At 41.8% G+C, this 27815-nt stretch overlaps 1 protein-coding gene across 1 annotated transcript; it reads right to left on the reverse strand.

Moving 5' to 3' along the window:
- Nucleotides 1-6959: 6959 nt before the first annotated feature.
- CA2 (carbonic anhydrase 2) lies at nt 6960-26418 on the reverse strand. The gene is made up of 7 exons (XM_055128341.1): nt 25808-26418; nt 24653-24850; nt 14840-14958; nt 14279-14371; nt 13186-13248; nt 11010-11165; nt 6960-7762 (listed from the first exon to the last, which is right to left on the reverse strand). Exons 1-7 carry the CDS (start codon nt 25839-25841, stop codon nt 7643-7645), a joined length of 783 nt encoding a protein of 260 aa, XP_054984316.1. The 5' UTR covers nt 25842-26418; the 3' UTR covers nt 6960-7642.
- Nucleotides 26419-27815: the final 1397 nt, after the last annotated feature.

Genomic DNA, 27815 nt, shown 5'->3' on the forward strand with positions numbered 1-27815 from the left:
GACATGGAAAGTACCCTGCTAAGAGAAATGAGTCAGAAGGAGAGGGACAGATATAGAATTATTGCACTCATTTGCGGGATATAAAAAAAACATAGTATGGGACTAATACTCAAGATCAGTAGAAACAAGGGTCAGGAGGACTGGCCCACAGTTAGAAGCTTGCCACAAAAGGAGGAGAGGGAAATTAGGATAGAGAAGGGACACTATGATAATGATAGTTGGAAATGATCACTCCGGGCATGAATTGAGTGCCAAAGGAGGTAAAAAGATATACATGATCACCTTCCAGTTCCTATATTGCAAATCATAATGCCTAAAATGAAAGAGAGAGGCAGAGTATAAAAGTGCCTGCCATAAAGGCAGACTGGGCTTGGGGACTGGAAGGAGGGAAACATTGGTGATGGAAAATTTACAACGGTGAGGGATGGGTGTTGGAACATTGTATGATCGGGCAAATCATGACAAACTTTGAACTTTGTGGGGTTGGGGGTAGTGGGGAAGATTTATGTCTATAAAAACACAAAAGTGAATAGCAAGTAACAAACCAGATGAGACGTGGACAAGAAAGCACTGTAGTGGGAGATTGAGACTGACCCTAAGCTCACCAGTAATTAAAGATGAAACAGCCCAGTGCTGTGAAAGCATCCTAGAGACACGAAAGTGTGTGTGTGTGTATGTGTGTGTGTGTGTGTGTGTGTGTGTGTGTGTGTATGTGTGGGCAGGGAGGGCATATGCACTGAAATAGCTATGTATCTTAGCAGTTCTGTGGTAGGTGAGACACCCTAAGTAAAATAAGGCATAGAAAGAAGTGATCACTCTTTCCCACTGTCCAGAACATCAGTGTTTGTGTAAATTGAACAAAGTGTCAATTAAGGACATAGGGTTGTGAGGACTTAAGCAGAGAGCACCAGCAAGGCTGACTGATCCGTCAGTGCTTGACTTGATTTCTGACTCCAATGGCAATAGCAGATGTTTGCCCAGTCACTGGCAGCAGCAGCGATGGATAAACTCAGAGTCAGACTTTCAGGGATCCTTTGCATATGGGATTCTCCCATAAGAAACATCTGCTGAGATGGTAATGCTAAATTATGTCCAAGGAATGTGTTTGAATAAATGCTTAATTGTACATATATGAAAAAATAATAAGAGATAAAGAATTTATTTGAGGGTTGTATAGTCTGTACAGGGGTTAATGCACATGATTTGCATATGGTGGGGCCCCGCTGGATCTGTGACATGGCATGGGCCACAATCACCTCTAAAGTTATCTGAGTCCCCCCTCTCCATCCACTATAAAAGAATCTTTGAGGGTGGGAGTTAGCTCAAAGAACCGGAGAGCATACTTTTTATGTGAGAGCCCTGGAATCGATTCCTGGCACCTCATAATTTCCCTGAGTACCACTGGGAGCAACTTCCATGTATCATGCAAGAATAGTCACTAAACAACACTGGATGTGAAAGAAAAACTAAAAAAAAAAAAAACTTTAAGAATCTACTTAAGGTACTGAATAGAGTACTTGCCTTGCATGGGGCCAACAAGGTTTGATCTCTGGTGCTCCATATGATCCCTGGGCCCTGCCAGGAGTGATTTCTGAGCACAGAGCCTGGAGTAAGTCCTGAGCACAGCTGGGTGCAGCCAAAAATTTTAAAAAGAGATCTACTGGATACCAAATTTTCCACAAGTCTGCCAATAGGACCAAAGCACCAAAATGGCCTGGCATTGAGATAGATGCTTTCTAATTTTTCAGAAAACTCACACATAACTATATAGCTAGTATGTCTATAAAGCCCATTTGTTGTTTTTTATATAAATACAAAACTTATTTCAAGAAGAGTGGCAATTTATAAAACCACATAGTGTAACTGCATGACTGTAGCATCTAGTCACAGCTACTTATTAAATTTATCTGACTCATAGAAAAGTTATAATGAAGCAAATACGCTAAATTTGAGCCATTAAATCATGGAAAATATTATAAAAATGATTGGAAATTCCCAATAAAAAGTACTGTTTAACTTTTCAAGGTTGGGGCGGAGGTTGTGCAGGAGAGAAATCCTGGCAATTTGAATTCAGCTCCAGCACTATTTGAGGAGGAATTAGAGTAGTTTTATTGGTTCTAGCAGGAGGAACTAGAGTATGGTTCATTTAACTAATAATGTGTTTTCAACATAACCTTCAAAGGATTTTGGAGAAGGTATTTCAATAAGGAAGCAATTGGACTTTATTTTAAAGTGACAAGGGGTTCACTAGACTTTGAAGCAAATAACAAATCTGCCACTTCATCCATCTAGTATTTATTGACTCTGATACTTAAAAGTACTTTACAGAATGATTAGAATATAAAAATATTCTGGAGTCATTATTCAGGAATAGAGCATAGGTAATATTTTTATGTCTAGGAAAAAGAGAAAAAAAACTGTTGTATGAAGCAATTAGTGGTTTTTGACAGCAAAAATGTGGTGTGAGGTCATGGGTATTTTGGGGTGTTTTGGAAGCATAATAGTGTATGTTTTTATGGGTTGTCTTAGAGCAATCTTCTAGAATGGCTATGTTTTAATAACTTTAAGGATGATGAGGGAGGGTAGATTTAAAGAAATTAATTAACTTGCCCGAGTTCATGCATCTTAGAGACAAAAGGCAAGGCATTGAATCTATACACTCATTGAATTCAGAACCCATTATAATTAAAGTCAAGTTTGCCATGTTTAAATCAACCTATAATGGCATCACTATCTTATTTAAGGCTTTATCAGTCTTTTAAGTAAGATTCGTAAGTATCCGGGTTTGTTTTACTGCAAAGTGTATCTCTTCTAACTGAAAGGGAAAAAAAGAATGCTAAAACACAGGTAATACAAGCATAATTTGCCTTTGACATTTTTAAAAAATTGTGATCAATTTACCCTTCCAATCATTTGTATATTTTTATTTAATTCATATTGTATGATCACTGCCAACATTCATGTGTGATACTTTTTTCTTTTTTCATTGCACTTGATTTTGAAATACATTATTTATTTATCCAAAAATACCCATTGAAAATCTAGCCGTGCCTCCGCTCTGAGCCAGGCCTGATGCTGGACAAAACTGGTCCACATGTTTCCTACATTAGTGAACACATGAAAGATAACACATGTGTGGTAGAATTAAAAATGAATAGGGATTTGTGGCTGGAGCGATACAACAGCAAATAGGGCGTGAGTAATTCCTGAGTGCATGAGCCAGGGGTAACCCTCATGCATTGCCCGATATGACCCAAAAAACAAACAAAAAAAACCCACAAAGAACAGGGATTTAAAAAATGTATTTGCATGCCACTTTTATTTTCTTTTTGGGTCACACCTGGCGATGCAGAGGGGCTACTCCTGGCTTTGCACTCAGAAATTATTCCTGGCGGTGCTCAGGGGACCATATGGAATGCTGGGAATTGAACCCGGGTCAGCTGCGTGCAAGGCAAATGCCCTACCCGCTATGCTATCACTCCATCCCTGCATGCCATCTCTATGGAGACTACAGATCTCAAAATAGAAGGCAAAATCCTGCTGGCTATTAGCATGCTTAAGTAGAGTTTAAGATCAGAAGTTGAATAAGTTATGTGTCTATACACGTACATGCATATTCACGTGTGCTTTGTATGTGCAAACACATGCCGGTGTGGGCATCTGAAAGTTAGGAGGAAGAAGTTGGGGGAAGGGAAACTAAATTGCTCTGTGTTAAAATTAGTGGAGAAAATAAGGCCCAGGAGAGACTTCGGGGCCAAGGGACTGGAACCCAGGGAGCAGCAGAATCGTTGAGAGGAAAGAAGATAGAGTCGGAGAATGGGGATTTGGGTCATGAAATCCTTTGTGCTGTGTGATGTCAAACCTGGGCCTCTCACTGCAGCCTGGGTGGTCAGCAACCACGGTCCTTTCTCTCTACTTGTTGGAGATATATTTGTGGGGATTTGCATGGGAAGAAATATTAACGCTAAAATCTTAGTTTATTGTTGGCACCTGAATGAACCCAGTGACCAAGAAAGCCCTAAGAATCAGAGCATATAAAGAGTGAACACACCATGTCCAGCCTGTGTGTGCTTGTGCATAAAAAATTATTTTGCAATTCCAGACGCACGGGTCCCCTTCACAGTTCTCAGGCCCAAATGCATTCTTCCTCTGCCAGGCTCTCTGAGAACAGACTCAGGCAGCAAAACACACAAACTTGAACCCTTTTGGGGGAGTAGGGGCTCAGGTGGAGTGAAGCGGAGGAGGAGGCAGAGAACAGTGAGACCCATGACTGAGCCCGGCAGCAACTGGTTCTCAAGTGATACTTCCCTCTGCCAGGTAAATTGTTGCTGTTAAAACAGAAATAATATTTCCTTTTTTTAAAAAAAATCAGGTAGTAAAATAATAAAACAATTTTTAAAAATCAGGTACATCCCTCCTTCAAAAATAACAAAGATGGGAGCCAGAGGATAGCGGGTAGGGCATTTGCCTTGCACATGGCCAACCCGGGTTCACTCCCTGGCATCCCATATGGTCCCCCAAGCACCTCCAGGAGTAATTCCTGAGTGCAGAGCCAGGAGTAACCCCTGAGCATCACTGACTGTGACCCAAAAAACAAAAACAAAACTAACAAAATGCCAAAGATGGGCTAGAGAAGTATTACAGGGTTGAGGCTCTTTCCTTAGTCAACACTGTGTATGGTCCCCTGAGCAATACCAGGAGACATTCCTGGGTTACAGAGCCAGGAGGAAACCCTGAGCATCATTTGATATGGCTGTAAGAACAAAAGTAATCAAATGAAATAAGCAAAGTATATAATTGGTTATAAAAATAAAAACTGCAAAGACATATGGAGAAATTAGTTTATATCCCAGAGTGCAAAGGTCCAGCCTGGCCGGAAGTGCATGAGCAGAGTTGAGACTTTTCTGGATCCACTCAGAACTGCAGCTGCATAGGCTGCGGTCTGCAGGGTTTACTCCTCAGCCTTCACCAGGAGGAGCCTCTACTTGTAAAGCGGCTCCTCACTGTGGAGGCACCACAGTGCTCTTCAGCATTTAGTCCAGTCACATGTGCAACCTGCAGTCTCTAATGAGTTTGCGTGACTCCCTTCAACCCCCAGAGGAAGACCATTCAGAGCTGCATATATAAAGGAAGCTGTGAGATCTATTTGTGGAAACTTTCAAGGTCAAAACTTCCAGAACATTTTTTCATATACCCTTTGGGCATCTGTACGTTTTCTTTGAGAAAATTCCTATTCATCTCTTCTCCCCATTTTTGGATGTTGGTAACTTTTTCTTTCTTGTAGAGTTCTCCTAGTGTTTTATGTATCTCAGATATAGATTGACCTTTTGTCCCATGAGTGGTAGGCAAAATATTCTCTCCCAGGCCATGGGGTGTATTCTTATTCTGGCCATTGTTACCTTTGTAATGCAAAAACTTCTTATCTGATAGAGTCACATTTGTTTATTTGTTTCCTTGGCCAACAGTTTTGAATCATTGATATCTCTAGCTTCAGAGCCATGAAGTCTTCCATGCATGTTTTCCTCAATGAATTTTTTGGACTCAGGTCTGATATCCATGTTATTAATTCATTTTCATCTCTTCTTTGTGCGTGGTTTAAGAAAGGGATCTGAGTTCACTTTTTGACTGTGATAGACCAGTTTTCCCAGACAAACAGTTGTCACTGGGCCAGGATTGAGGCCGGAGTCAGAGGGTTCAAGGCCTAGGAAAGTCCTTGAAAATCCAATTGCCATCAGTGTGAACTTGTCAGGGAAGAGAGAAATCTAAAAACAAAATCTAAGGGCTGGAGTGATAGCACAGTGGGTAGGGCGTTTGCCTTGCACGCAGCCGACCCGGGTTCAAGTCCCAGCATCCCATATGGTCCCCTGAGCACTGCCAGGGGTGATCCCTGAGTGCAGAGCCAGGAGTAACCCCTGTGCATTGCCGGGTGTGACCCAAAAAGCAAAAAAAAATAAAATAAAATAAATAAAAAAATAAAAACAAAATCTAAAAGCTTCTTAAACCATAACAAATTGAGGTGCTGATAGAGACCTACGTTTTCAACCACTCTGGGAAGATGGGAGAGAAGGGTGGGTGGGGGCTATGAAGCATGAGGTAAGTGATAGTAAGTAAAAAGCTACATTTTCTGTACTCAGAGGATATAGAGTGCCTGGAAGAAGCAAAAGGCAAGAACTGACCCTCCAGTCTCTCACTTACTTCCCACCTAGCACAAAGCCAGGATCGTAGTGATATGTCTAACTTAACTTGCCAGAATAATTCATAAGCTAAATGTTCCGTGGTCTAGATGCAGAGCTAAATCCAAAACCACCATAGTAATGGGAGATTTTTGTTTAGTTTATCTTCTCTTCTTCCTATTAGTAATAAGCACAATTTACCTGAGTCAAATAATTCTCTTACTCCTGGGTATAACTTAAAATTCCTTTTCAATGAAACGAATTTTAATTTTATTTCCAAAGAGCATATATTGAGTCAGTATGTTTCCTTCCCGAGGTTGCTGCTTTTAGTATACTCAGTTGTTTTCCTTCACTGCAGGATTAACCCTCGTAGGGTTCTCCTGGCCATCACATGACACATGAATGTGTGCTCAGAAAGTACTCTATAGAGTACTTAGAATCTAGCAATTGGCCAAGGGGTTTTTTCTTTATGAAGACTCCTTCAAATATGAATAAGTCAATTGTGGCCATTTACTATTTATTACAACATAGTACAAATTAGAAAGGTGGACATTAGTTTCTCTATTATTACCCACAGTCCACAAAAATAACAAGGGCCAGAGAGAGAGTGCAACAGTTAAGGCAGTCATCTTGTGCACAGCTGATGCTGGTTCTATTCCTGCCACTGCATGTGGTCCTTTGAGCACTGCCAGGAGTGATTCTTGAACACAGAGCCAGAAGTAAAATGTGAGCACCACAAGGTTTGGCTCCCACCCCATCTTCCCCACCCTTAAAAATAATACAAAGTATAACTCTGAATTTTATTAGAGAACATATCTAAAATACAATATTTATTAAGTTATGATATATTATTTGAATGGAAATATACTCTGTATCACAACTATAATTAAAACAATTTTTACAGATAACACTTAATTTACATCTCTGTAATTCAAAAATCACTAAAATACAGCATAATTCATATTTAAGATAACATTGCTACAAATATATAAGAATTTATAATTTTATTCTTTAATATAACATCTTAGGCTCATAATATTTCTTTGATCAGATTAACATTACATTGCTTCATGTCTATTTTACCTGATTTACGTTATGCGGCTTGACTTATCTTGTGATGCATAACTGCACTCCATCATTCTACTTCCCTATGTTTTAAAGAAGCATTTTAGTGACCAGTTGTAATGCTCATCACTACAGCAAAGTCGAGATACTTTTGCCTAGTCATTGTATTCCATTCCCTGTTACAGAAATTTGTCTATACCATTAAACAAAGCACCAGTCACAGCAATTTTCTCAAGCAAGACAATTGGTCTAGCTGTTCACATTATATTAGTAAGTACGGCAGGTGAGAGATGAAGGTGTAGAAAACCAGATGCAAAGCAGCCAAGGTCCAAAATTTCCAAGGCAGATTTGTGCTTAGCTAAAGGGAAACCAAAAAATTATTAAGTGCTGGCTCTAGGACCCTCTTATTTGAAGGAAGCTTTGATTTGTCTGTTTTTCAGAGGCTGAACTGGGCGCCAGTTGTCCACCATGAGTTCCTCGGGTTCGCCCTCTTTGTTGAAATTAAGCTTACGGAATTTCGACATCTGAAAATTGGGATTCAGAGATTAAAAAGTTAAAAGTTTCATAAGAGTGCTCACTTATATACCTATGCAATATATCAAAATATATTCTCAGTGCTACAGTCTGATCTATCTTAAGGTTCTAAATGCAATTTGATTCCCAATACCTACCTAATTATGTAAAACTTTGTATGTGCATACTTTTGCATAGCAAATAGTATTATTATATAAAATACAAAAATCATTGGTGCTACTTGGAAGGAAATGGAAATTTTCAATGAGCTTGCTTTTTTTTCCCTCATTGTATAATCAGGCATCAAACGTATATAAAATATAGCTGAAATATTAAAGAATAACTCTAGATTAAAATGAAAATCTTCTTTTCTGCCCCAGAGAAGTTTTATTACAACAGCTGTATTGAAAGTAAATAGGGTCTACAAGTCTGGAAGTTAAAGGGTCTGCTGTGTATCTCCTTAAATATGTGAAAACAGAAATTAATTTCAAGCCATAATTTCAACTTTCAGTCATTTTTTGACTTTTATAACCTTAAAAATTGTTTAGTTCCCTGTCCCAGTGATGTGATGCAGGCAGCCCTCAACTAATCTCCTAGTGTTTTTAGATTATTTTGGCTAATGTTAGTTTACTTTTTCCCTAATGCAGGGAAGTAAATGAGAAAGGGTTGTTTGAGTATACAGTAGTCCATGAATCAACTGCTTTTGACCCTATGCATACACAGTATAATAGTATTGTAATCATCCATCATCTCCCTCCCCACCCCGTAGACCCACACACAAATGCACATGCCAAAGAAGCTAATCTTGATGTAAATCAACTATTATAATATCCACAACCATTGTTACTGTAACGCAAAGGAAATCATTAACAGTATCTCGAAATGTGTTCATTTTCACAGAATCGCATTCCTACTCAATGAGTAAGAATCTGTTGATAGAGTACAAACAAGTTTTGGGCCAAACCGATGCAACCCATTTCCTGCATACGCCAACAGTAGCATTCACACATTGGTCTACTTGACTTTATTCTAGCATCACAGACACAAGGCCTAAGTTCAGAAAATTAGAGGTAATGATAAAGCCAAACCATTTATATTACTAACATGACATCTGTCCTATGCCTGTCCCACCCCACACCTTCTCGGGAACAGTCATCTGCTCACCTCCTTCAAGTGGGAAGTCTGTCGGTTTTACTGAACTGACCATGTCAATGACTCTCCTTTTCATCATTGTGTTAAACATGAGCATGAAGGACATTCTAGCCAGTGACATGTTAAAAGCTTTCAAGTGAACTTCAAGAAAAATACTTGTGTGCTCCTAGGGAACTAATGGAAGAATCAACTATTTCTCTCCCACTTGTGATGTAGTTATGTCTGCACGTGCTACTCAAGCTTCTCCTAAAGTCATGTTGCCCATTGCTGTCAATGGGCAAATCAGAACTAGGGATTTCTACAAAAGAAGGAGCCCGAGTATGGACTTATGAATCAGAGGCCTAGCTCAGATTTCATGTAACAGTACATAAAAAATATGGTTAGTGATATTTTACCATATATGCAGTTATATTTATATTTCAGTACTACTTTCTATCATAAAGGTTAAATTCTCCACAAAGGGACTAAAAGGATAGGTTCAATTGCCCTGACTTAAATGGGTATTTGTGTGTATGGGTATGGGTACAAAATAAATACATTTATAACAATTCTCAATGTCAGGCTACAAAATTCAAATGAGATTGTTTCCAGTTTAAGAATAAGAATGTGCAGAGTTAAAATTGTAACTCACATAACTGCATTTACAAGTAGGTAGAAATACTGTGATGTTTTCTTACATTTCAAGAATGATGCTCAAATGAGCATGACTGTAAGATCTGTTTTTAAGTCATCAACCAACAATGCATCTGTCATCCTGTTGCTCATCGATTTGTTCGAGCGGGCACCAGTAACGTGTCTCATTGAGAGACTTATTGTTGCTGTTTTTGGCATATCCAATACGCACCGGTAGCTTGCCAGGCTCTGCCGAGCGGGTTCAATACTCTTGGTAGCTTGCCAGGCTCTCCAAGAGGGGCAGAGGAATTGAACACAGGTTGGCTGCATGAAAGGCAAAAGCCCAACCGCTGTGCTATCACTCCAGCCCAACAATGCATCTACCAACTATTTTTTTTTATCTACTTGGCTATATGGAAGGTGATTTCCAGTGTTAGATACATATTCCCTTTAGAAAGATATGAAGTACCGTAGTCCACATAAGTTAACATTCTGAAGGAAAACAAAAAGAATGATGTTTGCACCCAAACCTGATTCTGGTACAAAGAACTGCTATTTTACTGCACAACATACTTGTTCAATACCTACTGCACATTCCAGCTTTTTAAATTTAATTTTTGATAACTAAAGTCATATTGCAATATGTCATATGCACATCATTCAAAATTAACATTTCTATATATGACATTAGGTGGCATCTTTATAATTCTAATGATTTCAACTTCAATATTAAAATACTTTAGGAGTTTTTATAGGTTTAAATTACACTATAAATACTCAGTGGAAATGTTCAGGACACTGGCTATCGACTTTCTTCTCCCATTTATTCAGGACTCATATCCTTGTAGGTTCTATTGAGGAACGCTCATTTTACACATTTCAACAACACAAACAGAGATAGCTAGAAAATGATTTCCCTATTTGCCTCTGTGGATCCTAAATTGCATTTATTATTTGAACTATGTACGTGAAATATAAGAATTCTCTGGACTAAACTGCTAAAGCAACATGGGACGAATTGATACATAATATTCCTCCCCAAAGTGATTTCTTTTGGATATTTTTGGAGTTAAGAAATAAATTCTGATACAAATAAAGCTGCAGTCAGCTTGGATGTGAGTGAGTACTAATCTGGGAATTATCTCTGAAACCTCCATGACCTCAAATCTGAAATCTCACTGTTCTAAGCCTCAGCTTCCTCACAGCTTTCAAAAAAAAAAAGGCACCAATACCTTTCTCATTTCATCCTTATGATTATTTCATTTTACAGGGTAAACAAGCTGCCTAAGATGACAAATATCTATTCATGACAAATATCTATTGAATGATGCGTGTTTGCTAGGTACTGTTGCATGCAGGAGTTCCACCAGCCATAAACAGCAACAACAACAAAAACAACTCAATCCCAGAGAGCTGTGACTCCCCAGGCCATGCTCTTCTGCCTGGACCAGCTGTCCCATCTCCCCCACCCAAACCACTTGCTAGAAAACTGACCTGTTCGCTGCTCACAGTGATGGGCTCCTTCAGCACGATCCAGGTCACACATTCCAGGAGGGGAGGTGTGGTCAGGGAGCCTGGGTAGGTCCAGTAGTCCATGCTCGCCGGAAGGAGGCCACGGGGGTCAAAGTTAGAGAAGTCAGCGCTCTTCCCCTGGAACAAGGCACAGGCAGGAATTAAACTGTCACATGGGCTGAGGAGGACGAAGCAGAGAGGGAGGAAGCATAAAGACAGGTATTTCTTTCGAATAGCGAGGAAAAAATACTGTAAAATAAGTTCATCTTCACCAGAAAACAAAATAAAAATTAGGGGCAGGAGCGATAACACAGCAGGTAGGACGTTTGCCTTGCACGCGGCCAACCCGGGTTCGATTCCCAGCATCCCATATGGTCCCCAGAGCACTGCCAGGAGTAATTCCTGAGTGCATGAGCCAGGAGTCACCCCTGTGCAATGCCAGGTGTGACCCAAATAAAAAAAAAATTAACATAAAGCTCTGACTTTGGAAGGGGCCAGAGAGATGGTTCAAGGGTTGAGGCTCTTGCCCTGCACACAACCTCACAGGGTTCCATCTTCAGCACAGTGTATGCTTCCCTGAGCACTAGCAGGAAGGAACCAGGAGCATAGAGCCAGGAGTAAACCCTGAGCATTGCCAGTGTGCGGCCCCCTACCCTCACCCCCTGAAACAAAAATGAAAGAAACAAGCAAGACCTTTGAATTGGAAATATAAAACAGAAAACAGTAGAAAGAAGATTTGACTCTCACTTTCAAATACTCATTTCTCTCGAGTCTGCCATAGAGGCAGGGGGAAGTCTGGGGTAGGTGGGGGGGACACGGGGGTCATTGGTGGTAGAAAATGTGCACTGGTGGAGGGATGGGTGTTCGATCATTGTATGACTGAAACTCAAACATGAAAGCTTTGGAACTGTATCACATGGTGATTCAATTTAAAAAAAAATACCCATTTCTCTTCTTCTCTTCCTCGAAAATAATCCCTTAGATTTTTCATAAAATCATTAACGAATCTTATGCAATATTCAAAGTGAAATAATGTCTCTGCAGTACTGGAATTTTAGGCCGCAGTTAACAACAACAGTAGTGCAAAGGAGGAGCTAATTGGCTTACTAGCTAATTTGCTGCATTCATTTCTGGACACTATAGTTTTAAAGCAATGGATACAAATAAGACTGATTCACTAGAAGAATGACAGGATTGTAGCAAAGAGAGAAAATATCATGTGAGAACAGTTAGAGAGAACTTGAGGAAATTTTTAGAAAAAGTCATTTTGAAAAATAGCTGGATCAGGTGGAAGAGGGATCATGGTTCAATATGATTCAAGGGGCTGAGCTAGACGTGTCGGTGAGCATCTGACAAAGCCGGATCCTGCTTCTGCTCCCAAGGAGCTCTGCAAAGCCAGGGCCGGCTCTGGGAAATGTGGTACTTCAGGAGACTCTCAACAACCTCCACACAGCTCTGCTGAGAGAGCACTGAAGCACAGGATGGAAGAATTGCACACAGTCTTGTCATCTAAAGTTATCTCAATAAAGAATACAAATGGAAAGAAGAGTAATAAGCCCAACAAGGTGACATGAATGTCTATGAAGCAGGGCCTTCTGTTCCTCATTGTATCTTCGGGGTTAACAAAGTGGTTAGTTAGCAACAAATATTCAACAAATATCTGCTAGACGAATGACTCATTTTGCAGATGGTTTTCCAGCTCCTCCTGAACCATGGGACTGTTGGGCCACTGTTTTTGCATGTCCACATGGCTGGAAGGAAGACTAAAGAAACCCAAATCAGGAGCTAGCGTGATAGTACAGTGGGTAGGGCATTTGCCTTGCACGTGATCGACCCAGGTTCGATTCCCAGCATCCCATATGGTCCCCCAAGCACCGCCAGGAGTAATTCCTGAGTGCATGAGCCAGGAGCGACCCATATGCATCATCGGGTGTGACCCCCCAAAAAAAACGAAACCCAAATCATAAAATCATATCAGGATTAGGATCAACTTTGGGATAAAGAAAAGTTAAAAACATAAACTACAATGTATCTTCATAACTACTCATTCAAATACCACACACCAAATGGGAGATCATTCGATTTGATCAGAAGAATTTCCCGAGCACGGTGGGATGGGGTAACAGAGACTTTAGTGGAGAAGCAGAAGAGTCTTTACCTTGGTTTTAATGGAATCCAGGGCATCGAGCACTTTCTGAAGGCCTGGATTAGCACTGCCAATCTATAGGAAAAGACAAGACATAGGACTCTCTAGCCCAGTTGTTGCTATACCAATTTGGGCTGGCTCAGAAAATATTTCCTTATTGTAAAATCAAACTTGAGGACTTGCTATGTGTCACCCATCGATCTTTGATTAAACAGGCAGCATAGTCTCCCCAAATTTTGCTGACAACTTCCTCTGCATTTACTATCATTCCTCTGCAACAGTTCTCTCCGATGGGCTCAGTGACCCCCAACTTCTAAAACAGTTGGGCTACTGTTCAAGGGTTTACCTTAATTTTCTTACAGGGTTTTATACTGCTGCTTTCCCTTTTTCTTAAAATTCTCTCCCCACTTTGACTTTCCTGTCACCTTTTGTCAACCAAAGTTGCCATGATTCTTCTTATATTTCTCTTTAGTTATATACTTAGCATCTTCTCCTCCACCTTAAGGGCCTTGCCTTCTGTATATTTGGGGGATGCTTTCTTAGAAGCCTTCATCTCTTCTTCATCTCATCCCATGGATAGTTCTATATGCTGACAGATATATAATACCTGGGTCTGTGACTCTCTCACCCAGACCTTTCCACTTTCCCTTTACAACCATCTACCTGGCAGCTCAATCTCCAAGCTTCATTCTTGCCTAAAATATTCCAATATCAAGCAACTGTCCTTCAATCCTCTCCAAACTGACCTAATTTAACATCATTTATTTCGAAGTTAGCTTACTGGTTGAATTCCTTTCTTTAAAGGTTGAATTCTTTTTTTCTTAACTGCATCTGTTATAGAGGCTTTTCTCATTTAAAATGTAAGAGCCTTCCGATTCCCATCTAAATGTCTAAATGGTACCAGTAAGCACCCCTTCATGTGGCCCTTTTGTCTTCCATCTCCACCACCACTAGCAGAGATGGAGGAGAAAATAAGTCTGAAAATATTTTGGAGTCAAAGGCATTTTCTGGCCTCTTTCATAGAAGGTCCCTTATGTTATGAATGTTCTGTCTGGTCAATCTTTCGTAAAAACAGATATAGGAGGGAAGGGCCTTGTCAACTAACCTTCAGAAAAACACCCAAAACAGACAATCCATCAGGCTGTTGCACAGCTTTTCCAAATTCCCCATATTTGGTGTTCCAGTGAACCAGGTGAAGCTAAAGCAGCAGGAGACAAAATACATACAATGAATGACTCACTTAATAAATGCCTAGAGATATTTTCTGTTGATTTTTTTCTTCATTGCTAGAGGTTACTAAAGAAAGTGAAAATGTGGGCAATTACCTACTATCCAACATAAGGACAAATCATTGCACCAAGAAGTGTAAGACCAAGCATTAACTAGGTTTTAGGGACATCATTTCCTTTGGTTTTATATTAAAAAGAGGCCCTTTAAATTCTTTTATATTGTTGCAAGAAGTAGGTATCCTTGGCTATAACAGATTATTTTTTCAGCATTACTTGAAGTAGCACACATAAAAGTTATAAGAAGAAAACATGACAGTTCTTTGTAAAAGCGGTTGACTTGGTTTGAGTCAGATTTTAAAAATTGTTTCAAAATTCAAAATTCATGCAAAAATACCAATTTTTATCTTTACCCAGAAAGAAGAAAAAGCTCTGCTTACCTCTGCAGCATATTTCTTTTTATCTGTAGTATGCTCAGAGCCATGCCCATCAGCAGAGCCCCAGTGAAAATGAAATTGGATCAACCTGTAATTTTCAGTGAGGGGTCCTCCTTTCAGCACTAAAAATTTAAATATACATATATGTAAATACACACATACAAAACATGCATTCTCATATACGTGCATAGCACACCCCCATGCTATGACATAGTGCAACCATCAATCCTATCTTTATATCTAGCAATATTTTCACTTTGAAAAGTAAGTCCAGACCCAGGTTTATTCCACTGTGCTGAACAAATCATTTCACCTGGTTCCTGTCCTCACTTGGTTTGGCTGAAGGGTAGACTCTGTCCCCTCTGCTTTCTGAACAACACTCTTCTGGATTTGTGTTGGCCTAGTGACTTTAGGTTCCAAGAGAAGAAACTATGGCAAACTATTAATTCCTCTGTGAATTATGTAGGAATTTCCTGGGAAGCTGCTTGTCCTGACCACGGTTACACACTTGCAAACTTGGGAACCTTTTCAACCCTGGTTCGCTGACTGCCTCCGACCTTGGCTTTGCTCCCTCTGACAGACCAGAGCCTGGAAGAGGTGGGCAGAGGAAGCACTTCCTTGTGTTGAGCACAAATTGCTTAACAAATTAATTTTGGGAACTAAAGATGTGTAAGCAGATGCCACCCCGAAATAAATAAATAAATAAATAAATAAATAAATAAATAAATAAACAAAAATAAATAAATAAATAAATAGCATCCCATGATTCTCCTATCTGGCATTATGTAGCTTCATTATATGTAAAATCAATAATATAAATAATATTCTTAGATTATGTTCTCTCTGTGGATAATCAGCAAGTTTCTTTGTGTCTTTGTTTGTTTGTTTTGTGGCCACAACTGGTGATGCTCAGGGGTTACTCCTGGCTCTGCTCTCAGGCATTATTCCTGGCCATGCTCAGAGGACCATAAGGGATGCCAGGAATCGAACCTGGGTCAGCTCTCTGCAAGGAAAATGCTTTACCCATGGGACGACTGCTCTGGCCCACCAAGCTGTATCTTAGAAGAGCGCTATAATATAAAAATCATTCTTTCCCCATTCCTACACCATAACGTAGCAAACATTTTATGTTTAAAGCATGCAAATATACATAATATATAAAAATGTTTATGATATCTGTTGTTTGACCAATATATTTTAAAGCTGTTAAGAATCATTTTACCACCTCCATTTTATAGTCTGTTGCTATACTTTATTTTATTAGGGGTATGTTATTAACTTCAGTTTATAGTTCTACATAATGGAGAGCTCAAACTTACTCTGTAGGTGCAAAACAAGGAGCGAGTCTGTTCCACAAAGTTTGCTCATTTTGCTCCCCCTAAGCGGGCTAAGGTGGCACCAACACCCCCGTATATGCTCAATAAAATAAAACTGGCTAGAGGAGAACTGGGCGCGAGGGTGGTTCCATTGTTCCTAGTCTGACCCCGCTGCCAGCTCTGCTTTCTAGTAGATCAGGGCATGGAAAAGAAGAATAAAGAGGAAATTATAAATGGTGTTTTAATTATAAATGGGTTTTAAATGTTATACCTATTTAAAAATAAGAGTTTGAATATATCCTGGTAAAATCTCTTCTAAAACAGCTTATTGAAAGCCTTTCTTTAATTTTATCATTCTGTTAAGGAGAGAATAAGTCTTCAGGGACAGGAGTGATAGCACAGCGGCTAGGATGTTTGCCTTGTACACGGCCAACCTGGGTTTGATTCCCAGCATCCCATATGGTTCCCCTGAGCACCACCAAGAGTAATTCCTGAGTGCAGAGCCAGGAGTAACCCCTGTGCATCACTGGGTATGACCCAAAAAAGGAAAAAAAAAATAAGAAAAGAGACTATGTCTTCATCTTCAAATACAGTTTTGTTTAGTTTTTTTTTTATTTTCCAAAAGAAAAATGAGCATGGTACATAATTAGGAAAGTTTGTAAATCTGTAACTGTACCTCATTGTGATTCATTAAAAATAAAAATTTAAAAAAAGAGCACATCCTCCCCCCTCTTCTGTAATGAAAGGAGTTGTCTAAGGTAGAGAGATAGTACAGTGAGTAGCTCTGTCTTGCACGTGGCCATGGCCCCACACTGGCCCCGAGTACCACCAGGAGTGATCCCTGGTGCAGAGCCAGGAGCAAGCTCTGAGCACCACCAGATGTGGCTCAAACACCCCTCTCCAAAAGCTGAGATGCTTCTGAAATGAATTTAATCTGAAATAATTTCTTGACGATGACTTTAGAGCTAATAGAACTTAAAAAGCAACATTCATTCTACCAAGTGGTAAAATACAATGAAGCAACTGACCTTTCTATATGTATCTCCTTTCCCCTAGAAAAGGGACGTATTAGGATCTAATATTTAAAATATAATAAGGCTTATTGTTCTTTCTTTTTGTTTTGCTGATCCCTGGAGTTCTTAAGAATTCTATAACAATTTAATGCTTCCAGAGAATGTCAAGAATTAGGCAAAAGTATACATGCATTTTCATTTTTAATTAAAAAACCCTTTAATGATAGTGTGGGTAACATGGTTATTAATATCATTGAAGTGTACAGATTTGCCACTGAGCACCCATAGCACCCCTCCCCCCCCAACTGACCCAGTGAGTTTTTAATAAATAAGACTCGCTAATACTAAAAAAAATTAAAATTACTTTCTGAGTTTAATAATTAAACACATGCAGTGCTAATCTATTACCCCCATATACCTGTTTCAGTTGTTGTTAAAATAAAAATATGTGGCTATGTAGAAAAGTCCTTAAAGCTCATTTTGCTATTAAAAACAGTGCTTCTGGTCTTGTGCAACTAGTCGGAAAGCTCTCAGCAAATTCTTAGCTTGGAATTTAGTCAATAAAGGCCTTAAAAAATATTTTTTCGGGGGGTGGCAAGAAGATAGTTCAGGGATCAGGGATGTGTGCCATGTATTCATAAGGCCTTGAGTTTGATCCCTGACTTCTCATAGTTCCCAAGCACACCTGGTACAAACTGGGGGGCCAGAGCATTGAACCATCCTGCCCCATTGGCTGAGTACTTCTGATAGTTGTCCTCTAGCCCCCCTGAGCACTGCTTGTGAGACCCCCCCTCAGTTTAAAAAAAGAGTAGTCATGATTCTAATAAATATAGCATGCATCAATACAAAATAGATTATTTCAGCTCTTGATTTGGGGCAGGGGGGTTGGGGTTCGGGATGGAAACATCCGAAATACAGTGGTGGGAAGGTGTAATGGTGGTGGGATTAGTGTTTGCACATTAAACGTAATCAACTATTGTGAGCTACTTTATAAATTAAGAAGTATATATAGCATGCATCTTCTTATCTGAGAAATAGGAAAAAAGATGAGCTTTCATTGAGTAGAGCTTTTGCTATAGTCCAACTCAACTTCTTTCATTTAAGTTCTACATAGCATTTTCTATACTAATTTAGCTTAAAACAAACAAAAACAAAAAACATGTACTTTTAGCCCAAAAATAATTTTTTTTTTTTTGCTTTTTGGGTCACACCTGGCGATGCACAGGGGTTACTCCTGGCTCTGCACTCAGGAATTACCCCTGGCTGTGCTCAGGCGACCATATGGGATGCTGGGATTCGAACCCAGGTCGGCCGCGTGCAAGGCAAACGCCCTACCCGCTGTGCTATCTCTCCAGCCCCAAAAAATAATTTTTAAAGACAGTATAAACTGCTGACTGTATATGCTTTTTCTCTGTCAAATCCAGCTATGTCTGGGAGACTCTCAGGAGTCAGTGATTTATTAAACCGTAGAAATGAATTCCACAAAACACATCAATGGGTTTTCTACTCAAATGGCTTTTTTTTTCAATTCACAGAACTCAACAATCCAATTTTCAAGAAACACCAGTTGATTGTAACTTTTATGATCTACTATCAGCAATGCATATTGACTATGTAAAGATAGTTGAGGAATTTATATCAATTATGTTGCTTGCAGAAGTCAAGAGAGTCACTCCTGTCAATTTAAAAATGAATCACAACAACTATGTAAATTAGAAACTAAAACTTTAACAATAAAATTAGTGTTGTTCCTTCTATTTTTTTACTACTTAATGTAACATACTTCCAAGTAACAAACTAAAGACCTTAATGAATGTAAATAGTCTTGTCATAATACAAAATATAAATAAACTGTTCTCAATGATCCTTAGCTTGCATCTAAAATTTAAGGAATGTCTTGGAAATGAAGTAAATAAATCTGCTAGAAAACACCATATTTCCAGCAGCTTAACAACCTCCCCTGTGAACAATCTAAAAGCTTATTAAATCATGCTTTACTGTTTTGCTATTTGGGGCAATGACCAGTAATCCGAGGGCTACCTACATGCTAAAAGTTAAGAAAATACACAATAAAGTAGATAAATCTAAGAAAAAGATTGCCATACTGTTTCCCATTAAGATATTTTAGTGAGAGCATAGCAATCACTTCCACTAAGCAAAATTTAAGAGAACAGATATGTTTTAAAAATTTTCGGATATATGGGAATTATCTGAAAGTCAAAAAAGGACATCTTTAATATATTTTTACATGAACATACTCAAATACAGTATTGTTCTGAGCGTTGGGGTCAGTCTTCTAGATAGTGAAGACTCATACCATAAACATGTATGGCAAGGCCTTTCATTTCTTGGTATTCTGTTTCCTTTTTACCTTATCACATTGGAAGGAAAATTTTAAAACTAAAAAAGCAAGTCCCTGAAAAATGAATAAAGGTCTATGTTCTACTTGAGAAAAAATGCTCTGCTTTGGGTGAGATCAGGTAAGCTTGGCTTTTATTCTTTATTTCTTGAAATGATAGGGAAAAATCTCCAATTTCTAAAAGAAATGCTAGCATATTGGTTGACCCAATCATTTGAATATTTATTCCAACTTTGCAATAAAGAAGGAAAACACTAAGCCCATTAGTAAAAGTTAATAAGTTAGCAGGAGTTAATCATTTGGCAGTTATTCTTTTCTCCCAGATAAAGCTAGTAATAAAAGGTTTCAAGCAGCTAGAGTTATTTTTTAATCACTAAAAAAAATTAACAGGATTATCAAATTTTCATTAATTTTTAGGGGGTTATTTTTAAAGGAATTTAGAAGATCGATGAGTGCTTTAAACCAGCTTCCAGTTAAAGCCTATTAACTCCGCGTATAAAAAGAATCTCTCAAGCTTCAACACAGCAATTAACTCAACCAACTGAGTTTCTGATACCCAAGTATTTAAGTTTGCATAGAAGATAACATTTAGGATCTATTTGAAAGTCTGCTTCTATAAAAAAAATTCTAGAAGAATATAATCTCACTGAAGGTAAAATGTAAATAAGATGAGACATTTAATTGTAGAAAGTAAGCGATAAAAGATAGTTAAATATTAACATCATAAAATGAACTCCAAACAAAAAGATGATAAACTATTTTTAAAATTTAAGCAACCTTTATTTTTAGACTCACATACAGAGAAAACGTTAACAGTTTTTCTGAACATGGTACGAGCCCACACACCGTTAACTATGGCTCTCATTCAAAGATTCTCATTCAAATACGTTGGGGGTGCTGCTTTGGGCATTGGTTTTGGGCCACATTCATGCTCTGTGACTCAGGCACCACTCCACGTGAGGCTTGGGGAACACTATGTGGTGCCTGCATCAAAACTGGGTGGGTTGCATGCAAAGCAAACACCCTACTCTACATGCTGTACCATCTCTCAGGCCCCTCGACTTCTATTCCTAAATGACTTTCATTTAGTCTCACTCTAACAGACTAGGAAAGAGATGAAAACAAATTACTTGAACTCATATATATTGTTATTTTTCCATGTTTATTATCGCAGACCTGCAGTATCTTTACCATTTGTTCTAACTGAAGACTTGAGGATCTATATCTGTGTTTGAAATGTAGGGACCAAATAGTGCAAGGTCCTATTTGAGTTTGCACCCTGCCAACCACGATTCAATCCTCAGCACTTACTAGAAGTGATGTCTTGAGCACAGAACCAGGGGTAAATCCTGAGCACTGCTGGATGTGTGTCATCCCTCCCCCCCACCACCACTACAAAATTACAATTTTTAAGTGTAAATGATACTTTTTAGCATGCTGTAGAATAGGGTTCTTTTAGTTTAGTTTTGCTGGTTTCGGAAATGCTGAGATATGGTTTCCCTGGATATCAACATTTAACATAATCTGCATCCTAGGGGAAAAAAAAGGCTTCCCTGTTTAATCAAAACAACTGAAGATGTTTAAAGAGGTATGGGTAAAATTACAAAGGAGTCTTTGATATGCAAAGACAACAAGTTTTCTAACAGTCCCTTCTGCCCTTGTTTTTACAGCACCTCTGGCCTGTCTGAGCACACGCTGTGCCCTGGGTCCAGGATACTTCCTCCAAGCCTCCGGAACCGGGCAAGCCTTAGTCTAAGCCTTATTTCCCCGGGAGAGTCCCTCCTAACAGGCTCAGGCCAACTCCCCAGCCTCCACAGTGATCCCTTCATTCTTTGAGACTCGCTTGTGTTCCCGTCAAAAGACTGCCCGTGTCTCTGACTCCTGTCTTCCTGCTTTGGGCATCTCCAGCAGAGACTCCGGGAATACAGGATTCTGGGAATACAAAAATCCCTCCTGCCCTCACAACACTCGGCTTCTCTTGCCCTAAGTCAGTGGAGGAAAGTATTTTATCTTTGTCTAAGAACCAGATGGCTGGAGTGATAGCCCAGCAGGTAGGGTGTTTACCCACGAGGCCGACCTGGGTCCCATTCCTCTGTCCCTCTCGGAGAGCCCAGCAAGCTACTGAGAGTATCTTGCCCCCACAGCAGAGCCTGGCAACCTCCCCATGGCATATTCGATATGCCAAAAACAGTAACAAGTCTCACAACGGAGACGTTACTGGCGCCCCCTAGAGCAAATTGATGAGCAAAGGGATGACAGTGATACAGTGAAGAACCAGATGAACAATACCTATGTCTGAGGACATAGATTTGGGTGCCTAAATGGGTTTTCAGCTGCTTCACAGTGTAAGAATAGATGGGTAGTTGTGTGAATGAGGTCCGTGTTATTCTCCAGAAGCAGACAGAGAAGGTGCACGTGGTCCTAATCAGCTACTACTCAGACAGAAATCCATCAGAACCTGATCTACTCAGGATAAAATATATAACTATGTCATAGTCATCTATGAAATCAGTTAGACTTTAATAAAATAATGAAACACAGTAACATGCAGAAATAAAATTTCAAAATACTAGCAAGTGATGGGAAGTAATGTTCGAGCTAATTAAGGCCTTTTCTTTAAAGGTTCCAACCTTTAAAGGTCTGGGTTTCAACCTTTAAAGGTCTGGGTTTCAACACATCCAGCAATTGCCTAATAAAGGCAGATGCAGATCCAGTAACCACAATGGAAACTGAGGAATTATTATACGCTAGCCACTGAGTTGGGTATTGTCTATTCGCTATCTCAATTAATCCTTCCTCTACAGTAGATAACACTGCCACTCTAATTTTACAGCAGAGAAAAGTAAAACTCGGAAAGGTTAAGTTACTCTCCTCTCCGGGCTACTGAGCTAGCTCGTGGCAGATGTGGAAATTAAACTCGGGCTTATCATGCTCGTAGTCATCATACTACATTACTGATATCCACTTTCCAATAATGCATACTGGAACAACTTATTTTACAATCAAATCAGTAAAGAGTAAAGGTCATACATCTTTTGTTTCCATTTATTAGACATGCATTTATTCATTGTTTAAAAAACACTTTGAGTATCCAATTTCCCTGTAGCATATAAGGTTGGTGAACATTTTCTCCACTGAAAACAATTATTTCATTTGCAGCACTGAAACATACATTGATTCCATCTCTTTTATGAAAAACACTGAAGCCTTAGACTAAAGTAACTTAGGGATATTTGGTTTCCTGTTATCTGTACAATACTGCCAATACCATTAGCCTTGTCACTTGATAAATATTCAGTGTTTATGATATATATATATGTGTGTGTATATGTATACGTATGTATGTATATATATATATATATATATATATATCTGCACGACAGAGCCTGGCAAGCTACCTATGGCGTCCTCAATATGCCAAAAATAGTAATAACAATGGTCCTCATTCCTCTGATCTTGAAAGAGCCCCCAATATGCCATCGGGCTATACTAGCATGCAACAGGAATGAATGGAGACGTTACTGGCCCTGCTCAAACAAACTGATGAACAACAGGATGACAGTGATACAGTGATATATATATACATATATATACACACATATATATGTACACAATATATACATCCTATTTAATCCTCTGTGAATTAATTTTTTCTTACTGTGGGAAGCATGCTTGGGGAGACAATGGAATAGAATTATTTATTGATGGAGTTTCTTCAACGGTCATTCTCTGCTAAATCAAAATCTAATAACTTATGCTAACGGGGAGATAGCTTAAAGAACCGGAAAACATCCTTACATGCAGGAGCTCCTGGTTCGCTCCCTGGCAACATATAGTACCCCCATCAGATGTTATGCCAAAGAATGTGTGTGTGTGTGTGTGTGTGTGTGCGTGTGTGTATGTGTGTGTGCGTCCTAAACTAAGTTTTACACAGCTCACAAGTAGACAGAAAAGATTTTTCAGGTGATCTCTGTGTTAAACTTCCAAAGAGCAATCTTCCTGAGTCACTATTTCAGAAAAGGAAGGGTCTGACAAACAAAAATTTATGAGCAGGCAAGGGTGAGGAGGAAGAATTTTTTCAAAACTGCACTGAATACAATGGATAGCTAATGAAAAAGAATAATCCATTCAACTAGAGTAACTATGGTACATTTTTGACAGCATGCCAGAATGTCCCTTACTTTGCCCCTCTCCCACAACATGTGATTTGTTTGTAGCACCCTTCCTCCAACGACCTTCAGAGGAAATGTTTGGGGAAAATAGGACACTGGCAATTAAATCAACCAGTGGACAAAGAAGGTTGCCACTGTCTAAATGAGGTTGTGTTTCTATTTCTAAATAGGGGGGAAAAACATTCAATGGGCATTTGGTAGATGGGTCTATTAAAAATAAATTAGGATAATTGGTTTTATCTATGACAGTTCAACTATGTCTTCATTTGTGAGTGGATTTCTGGATAGAAAGCAGGTTAGACTCCCTCTTTATCACGCTAATGATAAGAAAACATTCCTAAATGCAATTGTTCCCAAGGATTTTACAATTTGGGCCAGGGGTGCTTTGGGGCCTGTGGTGCTCAGGGCTTCATCCTGCATCTGTGCTCAGAGATCACCCCTAGCAGGCTCGAGGGACGATATTGGGTACCAGGGATGGAGACCTGGATGGTCCTTGTCATGGCAAAAACCCTGCCCCCCGGACTCTCGAGCAAGCCCCTGAATTTCATGATTTTAAAGCGTCCGGTTCTCATCATCCTGTGACTGCTATCTTTATGCTCAACTTGGAAGCGCTTTGCACTGATGTAGGCACGCATTCTGGAAAACAAATATTTTAGAGCGAATGTTCAAGTTTTGCACACCCTGCGTGTCTGGTGTTGACGGGGTCGTGGGGAGCCCTTACCTTCTCTGACATACACAGGCGTAGACGCCTTATATAGAAACCAGCAAACTGTCTGTCCTCCAAAGAGCCTAGGGCCATTCAAAGCAATTAGCCTACTTCTGGAATTTAATGAAGATCACCAGCGTGACATCCTAGAGTGCGCGCGCTCTAGGCGCTACGAGGGAGTTCTGCCAGTTTCCTACAGGCTCCCATCAAGTTCGGGAAAACAAACACAAGGAAGTTTCTCAACACTGACCTGCTTTGTCCTGGGAGTCATCGAACTCCACGTTGAACGAGTGACCATTGTTCACGATTCTCCGGGACACGGCTTGCTCGTAGCTCACGCTCAGGGGTTTCAGGGAAGGGTCATGAACGGCTGTCTTGGTGTTGATGTCCACGGGGGACTGGCGCTCCCCTTTGGCAATGGGGAAGTCCTTATGCCAGTGGTCGGGTCCTAGGGTATAGAAGAGATCGTCAGTCACCTAGTAAGAGGGAAGCGGCCACCCCGCACCCCTAGATAAAGGCGGCGATCTTAGAACCCATCCGCTCGCCTCCAATTTTGGCGGCACCCCTTCAAGCGCCAAATGACTTTGCGGAAACATTTCCTCGCTGGTGCCCCCGTTTCCTCGTGTTCCGGGGTTGGGGCTATTAGGATGGTTATGAAAATTTTAAATGAACATCTGTTAAGACAGCGCAAGCAGCCGGCCGTCATGTAAATTGTAGCTATTTTCCACACTAGTTTTCCCGACATCCCGCGATGGAAACTGGACGAGGCAGCACTCACCTGGGGCTGGCTTAGGACCGGGGCTGTGCGCGCCCATTCAAACGATCGGGCAGGGCGGGGACCACCCGGGCGGGCTCGGACCCGGGACAGCGCTTCCCGGACAGTTAGAATCCCCGGGACTGGCCACCCCCAAGCAACCGTGGACCCCCACCCCAAAGGATGAAACGCCAAATCCTGCTGGCATCCGCTTCCTCGCGCCTCCCGGCACCAACCCGGTCTGTGACTATGTTAAAGCGCATTCCCTGGGGACCCCCTAAACCTCAGAAGCGGGGAGCGGGAGGGAAAACTCCCAGATCACATCCCTCGGCTCCCAGAACCCAGTCCTGGAAAACGCCCCGGGACGGCGCAAGCTGCCGGCCTTTAGCCACAGGTGGTCCCCGCGGACCAGACATTTGGGGCGGTGGGTGGGAGGGAAAGAGAAGGTGCTCCTCATTTCTTCGTGATGCCCCGCAGGGGGAAAAAAATATTCCCCAGCGCCTGCCCCAGCTTGGCGGGGTGCGGGCCGGGCCGGGACGGTGCGGGGTCCCCGCAGCCGCGCGCCCCCCGCCCGGATTCCTCGACAGTGGCGGCGGGGCGGGCGCCAGGGGCGCGGCGGGGCGTCGGGGCGCGGGGGCGGCGCGCACTCACCGTTGTCCTTGCCGTATCCCCAGTGATGGGACATGGTCGCGCGGCGGGGCTGGCGGCTGGCGGCGCGGCGGGGCTGGGAGCTGGCACGCTGTGTCCGCGGGTCGCGCCGTCCCCGGCTTTTATAGGCTCCCGCCAACTTGGTGCTCGGGGGCGGCGTGGGGGGGGGGAGGAGGGGGGCCCGGGGTGGACCCGGCGGCCGGCGGGAGGAGGTGACGGGCTCTCGGGGCGGGCCGGCGGGCAGGGCCCCGGGGGCGGGGAGAACGCCCCGGCGGCGCGCGTTCCCTCGGCCCGGGCCCCCCCTCCCACACCCCCACTCCGGGCGGGCAGCGAGCGGGGCGCGGGATGGGTGCGGGGCCGCGGGGCGTCTAGGCGCACCCCATCCCCCTCCGGGGCGCCGAGTCGGGCCGCGGCGCGCGCGGCTGGGCCCCCGGGCCCCCGGTGCCTCTCCCGCGCGGGCCCCCGGCAGCTCGCATCCCGGGCCCCGGGGCCGTGGCGTGCCACCGCATCCGCTCCGCCGGCGTCGGGCCGTGCGCCCCCGAAGGCTGCTCCCGGGGTACCCGCGCTGTGACCTTGGGGCAAGTAGGGATACGGTCCTCGGGAGCCGGGGCGCTGCGGCGGGGGTGCCGGGGCCGCGCGCCCCCTGCCGGTCGTCGGCGGCACGGCGCGAGCGCAGCCGCCACCCGGAGCGCCTCCCGCCGGAGCGCGCCCGGCCGTGCCCGGGAGGTGGCATCGCGCGGCGGGCTGCCGGGGTCATGTGAGACGCGCATCTCCTGCCGGCTCCCGCGGCTTAAAAAAAAAAAAAAAAGAGGAGATCACCGAGGAAGTCACTTCCCGAGCGCGTTTCGATTGCAAACATCCGACAGCCATCGGGCAGGACCATTCCTTGCAAGCTGGCTTGTGCTTTGCCCGGCTGACGGAGGAAACTTGGCATTCGGTGTGCCTGAGAAATAATTTAGAAACATTCCAGAGGACAGTACTGAGACACTGGCAGTTAGCGTTGACTTTCGTCGGCCCCAAGTGTTTTGCCTTAAAGGACTTCTTTTTCTCTATGTGTGTTTAATAAACACACGTGTTTAATAAATATATGTGCGCTTACTAAACATAAATGTATGCTGCATTTGACCTGATTATTCATAGCTTGATAATATAGGTATTTAAACTTTTTTTTGGAAAACATTCGTTTTTTCTCCTTTTGATGACATTTAAGACAGGGGTGGCGGGGGGAGCTCCACAACTCTGGGTTTTGTAGCGTTGGTGTGTGAGGTCAGCTCCTAGCACTGGCCCGCAGGCTAGCTGCCGTCTCTGTAACACTGTTCTGATCCCTGCTGCCACAACAGATGCGTGCACTGGGCAGAGAGCACCACGCCCAAAAGCATACATGCTCTCCAAACAAGGGTGTGCAACCCCTGATCATTGCAACAAAGTTGAGAGAGAGAGAGAGAGAGAGAGAGAGAGAGAGAGAGAGAGAGAGAGAGAGAGAGAGAGAGAGAGAGATGGGTCAGTGACCCTGTGCTTACTGAACCTTAGAAGCAAGTAGTTGAGGGGTTGTTTTGAGGTGAGGAGAGAATTCCTTTCCTTCCAGGGACTTTGCCAAAAAAAGGGAAAGAAGGTTTTTTTCTCCTTGGGCTTCTGTGATCTTTGGGGGCATAGCACTGGAATTAAAACTGCAAAAGCACAATAGAATGTTACACAACTTGATCAGCCTTGACATTATATTTCTTATATACATAAATTTTTAAATGGCATTGGTCTAAATATTTGATCTCAAAATCATTATTTGCTATTTCCTGCTAATCCCTCATGAACAGATACAGTTTGCTTTCCCTGGTTCTAAGAATCTAGAAAACTGTGCACACCGGTGGGTGAGTCTCTGACTGCTGTCACGATATATTCTGAAAGAAAAGAACACTGAACAACTTTCTGGTCCTTGACCCTTCATCAAGCAGGGTTCAGCGTTAAGAATCTTTTATTTGTGCTTCCGTGGCTGCACAGACTCAGGGAGCCTATG

Source organism: Sorex araneus, chromosome 2 (genome assembly GCF_027595985.1).
Source record: "Sorex araneus isolate mSorAra2 chromosome 2, mSorAra2.pri, whole genome shotgun sequence".
Classification (NCBI taxonomy): domain Eukaryota; kingdom Metazoa; phylum Chordata; class Mammalia; order Eulipotyphla; family Soricidae; genus Sorex; species Sorex araneus.

What these genes read in the sequence shown, in the direction of transcription:
- CA2 (XM_055128341.1), bottom strand. Translation starts at nt 25,841, where the DNA reads ATGTCCCATCACTGGGGATACGGCAAGGACAACG. An exon ending in TTTTGGGTGTTTTTCTGAAG is followed by an intron (nt 13,249 to 14,278) that starts GTTAGTTGACAA and finishes CTTTTCCTATAG; the next exon opens with ATTGGCAGTGCTAATCCAGG. An exon ending in TCACTGTGAGCAGCGAACAG is followed by an intron (nt 7,763 to 11,009) that starts GTCAGTTTTCTA and finishes CCCAATTTTCAG; the next exon opens with ATGTCGAAATTCCGTAAGCT.